The sequence below is a fragment of the Brassica napus genome, chromosome A1 (genome assembly GCF_020379485.1).
Source record: "Brassica napus cultivar Da-Ae chromosome A1, Da-Ae, whole genome shotgun sequence".
Lineage (NCBI taxonomy): Eukaryota > Viridiplantae > Streptophyta > Magnoliopsida > Brassicales > Brassicaceae > Brassica > Brassica napus.
Window position 1 is genome coordinate 4,157,578 of NC_063434.1, and position 6,000 is coordinate 4,163,577.

Below are 6,000 nucleotides of genomic sequence, written 5' to 3' on the forward strand. Positions count from 1 at the left end.
ATTTAAAATGATTTAAGTTGCATAGTTTTTTTATCAGAGTATTTTTATCAGGATACTTTATTTTATAATTAATACAATAATTAGTTAAGCGTTTATCTACAACGTGAAAACTTATGATTTGATATAAAAATTTAATTTGCATTTTCATCTCATTATATATATAATACTACTAAGATGATTGACATTTATCACTTTATCAGACATGACTATACCAATCATATGTTATTATGCGACAATTTACTGACCTATGAAAGTTTGAATGTACTTTCTTAGGTTCAAAACTAGTTGACTAGTAAACGTGTTGAAAATGTTACAATATATGTAAGTAGTAATTAAGAAAGGTGGCAAGGTTCCACATAAATAGTTAGAAATTTGATTTTAATAATCAATTAAAATCAATTATAAAAGGTTTCTCTCGTTCCTTTTTGTTTAGTAGTACATTTGAGGATGATAACTTTCGTATGATTCGAAGCCAAATCTAGATCGATCTGCATGACCGCAAAATCTATTAAAACTGGACTACCCAGGATTAGTCCATCGCAACATCCTAGAAGAAAATGTTGGAATTGAAATTATTTAAATAAATAGTGAGGAAGTTAGAAGAAGAGATCAGTTTCAAAAAAAACAAAAAATGGTTCGAAGAAGAGACGTAGTAAATAAAGGGAGGCCCCCTCGTGTGGAACGTGAGCAGTACACTCCAATTATATAACTTGTGCTCTGTCTTAACTTGTGGGGGCACCTGCCACTGTTCTGCTTCTTCTTCACTTTTTCTCTATCTCTCTTCTTTCAACCACTTTTGTCCTTTCTCTTTCTCTCTTTCTCTCCCCCACACATCTGTTATCCATTTTTGGGGCAGTGAAAATTAATTTCGTCGCTCCAATCTTGTTGTTCTTACTTGATCTATAACTTTCAACAATTTATTACCCTTTTTCATGTATCAGATTCTATTTTCACCAAAATAGAATCTTTTTCATTCTAGGTGATTCAAAGTAGAGTAAATAAAACCTTAGAAATAGGTCTATACTTGCTATTTGTGACACCTAGCTACCTATATTAAGGTTTGAATAGAATTTCAACGTTTGTTAATATTATGTGCTTATTTCTTATCCGAATGATGAAGGTTCATAAGATTTTCGGAGATGCTTCTGTAAAAAAACTTTGCAAGGTGATGTGGCCAAACAAAGACCACAATGTGAACGTTTTTTTCTTATCATACCGGAGTGTAACTAAAATTTGTGGTTTCAGAAAAATAATATAATATATCAGTTTAGAAAATGTGATCTATTATGATAAGGACTTTTTGTAAAATATTATATGATTTTTTGGGATTAAAGATAAGTGGGTTGGTATGGAAAGTGTTAATATAATTCTTTTGTTAATATAAAAAATGTTGATATAATTCAAATATTATTTTTTCTTTCATTTTGAGATTTTAATAGGGAAAAAAACTTAAAAGATTCCTCCACTATTTTCGAAATCTGTCTTATTTTCCAGAGTTTTCTGTATCAGAGGATAAGTTCAGTACTTTAATAATTGGTACCCAATTTGTAACATAAGATTTTAGTAGTACGAAGTTATTCTGCCGAGAGGAAGTACCCATTTTTATCTAACTGGCTGTATACTGAATATCCAAATTATTATTAGAATTCTACTTAAATAAAATAAATTATATTCATTTCTGTAAAGATATATATTTATGATCGAACAATGGTGTACAGCAGGTATTATGGATCGCAGCTATGCATTCTATTTTTACGTAACCTATAAATGTGGTACTAGTTAATTACTTATTGCTCAGACCAAAAATAATCAATTATAGTATTAAATGTTTTAATTTACATCATACTAAGAAATCAATGCATGATTCATTTAATTAAGAAAGAAAAAACAAGAGGCAATATTGATACATAAAATCACATTAATTTCATAATTAAACACCCTCTTAATTATATTTATTTTATTCAAATAAATACCGTTTTCATGATAATAAGTTTAATTTTAACTTTCTAATTTAGAAAAAGTTTTCACGATATTTTTCATATGTGACTCCCAATGACAAGTTCTTTTTTCAGTGTAACAGGTTACATTTTTATTTGTAATGAGAAGTTTGTTTATTTCAATGTAGAATTTTTTTGTAGAATCTAATTTACTGTACTTTTTCACACTTTTACTCCATGTTAGTGAAATTATAAAGTTAATTAAAAAAATTCAGATATAGTGTTACAAAGAAAAGAAAGGCATTTTTATAAATGTTTTTTAAAAGCTAGGAACCGAACCATAACCATCGAAATGCAGAATTATATAGATAAATATTTTAAAGTTATGATAAGAAAAAAATTGTAGGGCGAAAAAGATTGAGATGATGCAATGGTCCTTGGGACTTGATATCTCTCTCTCTCAACTCTGAACAAAACAGCACTCTAGTCTATAGGGAATCCAAAACATTCATTCAGACCTGTCTGAATCTTTGAGACACAAGTTTTTGTTTCCCTCAGGGTTGCCACTTTTTCCAAATTACGATATTACTTCCTTTCCTTTTTTATCACCTTAACACATATTTCATTTATTACTCCAACATTTTATTTAATTAATTCACTATTCGCACAGTAAATTATTTTCTCTATTTTCTTAATTAACAAAATTTCAAAATAGAATACTTTGAATTCTCTGTCGCTCCAGCTATATGGTCCCAACATCTTTTGTCTTAGATTGGGTGCAATTAAAGGGTTAGTTGTAAGGAAGATTTACGTTTCAAAATGGTTCATGTGATTAAAGTTTATGTGAGCGAATTTTATTTGAATAACCCCAAATAAAAATATATTCATATGTAGAAACTTAAAGAGCAAAAAACTCATTGAACTCCATATAGACGGCCAATCATAAAGGCATAAAAAATAAGGAGCGAAGCAAAAAAAAATTGTTAAATACAAGAAAAAGGAAGAAGAAATGTTAATTTTTTTCAAGAAAGACAAAACTTTCTCCTTCTATCAAAAGAGGGGAAATATATTTATAACCATACTTTATAATTAATAAAGCACCGTGATGCGAATCAATGGCTGTGCCTCATCGCTCTCACCGTCGTCCCCTATAGTATTCGCCACCGTCTTAATAAGATCGTTCTCTACGGTCTCTGCGCATGTTAGCGTTTGCGCTTTCTCAGCCTCCAATACCCAATTTGTGGTCCCCACCACGTACAACATAAGACCGGCGCAGCTAATCTGCGCTGCTAGGAGTCCTAACCAAAGCCCATTAAACCCAATACCGGCCCAAAACCCGAGACCAACAGCCACCGGCATGCCAACCAGATAGAACGCGCCGAGGTTCACGTTCGCCGCCGTCGACGGCCGTGCCGTCCCCCTCACGACACCGCAACCCACCGTCTGAGGACAGTTTCCTATCTCGCACAAGCCCAAAATCGGAAGCGCCGCCGCCGTTAGCCGGAGAATCTCGTCGTCTCCGGTGAACACTCTTCCCCAAACGTTTCTGACGGAGTAAGCAAACGCCGCCGCTGTAACACCCGTTGCCGCCGCGAAAACGATAGACAGCATCGCCGATAGCTTCGCCGTCTTGGGACGGTTCGCTCCCAGCTCGTTTCCGACACGAGAAGACACGGCGAAGCTCAGAGATGACGGGAAGACGTAGAGAAACGACGTCGTCTGGATCAAAACGCCCATTGCCGCCACCGTCGATCTCGGGTTTACGAGCAAACCGCAAAGAACGGTCATGATCTCGTACCACCACCACTCTAAACACACGGAGACACAGCTAGGTCCCGCGAGGCGGAGCAGAGGACCCCATCCACGTAAGCAGTCCCATGTCGGGTCGGTCCAAGTGGGTACGTGGAGACCACTTGCCCAGACGTAGCAGATCAAGAACGCGACGACGAAGAGGTTGGTGACGGAGGAGGCGACTGCGACGCCGGTTAAACCGAGACGGAGGTAAGAGACTAGGAAGAGGTTGGCCGGTAAGTGAAAAACAGCGCCGGAGATAGTGGCTAACGTGACGGGGTGGATGATGGCTTGAGCACGAAGGTAGTTTCTTATTGGGTGAAGGAGAGTGTTGGTGAGGAGATCGGGTAAGGAGAAGATGAGATATGTCTGAGCTAGCTGTGCGATGTCGGGGTCTTGGTGAAGGTAAACCGATATTTTACCGACGTTGAGCCAGAGAACCGATATCGGTACGCAGCAAACCAAGAGGAAAACCACGGTTCGATGGAGGGTGAGGGAGAGGAGTTTGTAGCGGTGAGCGCCAAAGGCTTGGGAACAGAGTGGTTCCATACCGAGTGCTAAACCGGATAAAACAGAGTAACCGGTTATGTTAGCAAACGCAATGGCGAGTGAACCGGCGGCTAATTCGAGGTCACCGAGACGACCAAGGAAAAACATGGAGACGGCGGAGCGTAGGTAGAGGACTAAAGCCGCCACGGCGATCGGAAAAGCGAGCGTGAAGAGAGTTTTCGCCTCCGTTACAGCTTCGGACATAAGTGGAGATCCTAAGTTGTCGCAATGCTGGAGATTTCGCTTTGTGGGTTGTTCCAAGGTTTTGATCGACAAGCGATCGAGGAAGATATCGGTTCGAGATTGTTGGTTCTCGGTCACGGCCGTACCGGTGCCGGTGGTGGTTGTTGTTGATGAGTTACACATGACGGTGGTGATGATGATGAAGAAAGGTTATGATATTTTTGGAGATTTTGATGGGAAAGAGAAAGAGTTCTCTCGTGAAGAGCCCTCTGGAGTTTTTGAGGTCTCAAAGTGAAGAGCTGTGAAAATTTGATGCTTCTCTCCTCTAGCTCTCTCCTAGTATCTTAATAAAGGAGTTGGCCAGTGTTCTTTTTCCTTCATTTTCATTTTTTTTATTTCATTTAAAAGAATCTAAACTATTTATTTATACATATTTTAAATAATATTTTCAGAAATATGTGGGAGTAACTTTTTGGATAGTATACATTAGTAGTAAATTGACAATGTAGATACATGACTGATTTGTGGCAATAGAAGGAAAACAAAATATACAGTATTAATTACCAAATGTAATTACAGGTGGACCATAAATTAAAGATGATGTATCTGATACGTATTAGCAATATATAGAAGATACGTACCAAATCCAAGATTATAGAAAAAACTATTAGTTCAAGGAAAAATTGCATTTGAATCACTTTACATAAATAAAAATGTAATAAATGTAACTATATTATATTTTCAGAATCACATGAAAAAATGGATGATAAATAACAGACGTAACATTATATATAAAGAGGGTAAGTTTGGTAGTTTATGTTAACACTCCGGCGTATTATAATTTAAATGTATTAGTTGTTGACGATAAAATATAAAATATACCAACATTAATCTAATGTTAATTTACTACTAACATATCTATATGGTCAAATCGTGTACTAGAACTCCACGAGATGTACATGCATATTGATCAAAACTAGCTAGTTATATTAGTTACAAAAACTATTTAATTTTATCGACATTTAAGGGTTTGAAATCGAATTTTTTAAAAATTATATATGATTGAATTCATTTGGTATATACTACTAAAAATTATCATAGATAGCACCGATGATGTATTAGTTTACATCTTCTATATAAAGACAGTTCATCGTAACGCCTGCAAAAATTAGGTACATTGATTCTGATCAAGAAATATGGTACAAGTTGATTACACGTGAGATATCAAATGTTTTTCAAATGACATGCGGCATAAAAAAATCGTAAACATATATTAACTTTAAACTTTTTATAAAATGTACTTTTGTTACACAAAAATGTGCGTTTTAAACTATTTATTTCAGTTTATATATAATATTTTTCTATTTTAATATATAATTTTATATTTGTCATATTCTATTTATATATAATAAACATATTAGTTGAAAATATACACTTACATAAATACTATATAAGACATATTACCATCATTATTTTGTGAAAAGTATCAAAACAGTATTTATATTAGGCGGAATGTAAAAACCAAATTTACCACATGAAT

General features: G+C 35.1%; 1 protein-coding gene across 1 annotated transcript; it reads right to left on the minus strand.

Annotated features, from left to right (window-relative positions):
* Positions 1–2,826: 2,826 nt before the first annotated feature.
* On the minus strand, positions 2,827–4,875 carry LOC106441095 (protein DETOXIFICATION 51). The gene has a single exon (XM_013882882.3). It carries the CDS (start codon positions 4,641–4,643, stop codon positions 3,027–3,029), a length of 1,617 nt encoding a protein of 538 aa, XP_013738336.2. The 5' UTR covers positions 4,644–4,875; the 3' UTR covers positions 2,827–3,026.
* Between the last annotated feature and the right edge of the window lie 1,125 nt (positions 4,876–6,000).

Coding starts and splice junctions, on each gene's coding strand:
- LOC106441095 (XM_013882882.3), bottom strand. CDS start 4,643: ATGTGTAACTCATCAACAACAACCACCACCGGCACCGGTACGGCCGTG.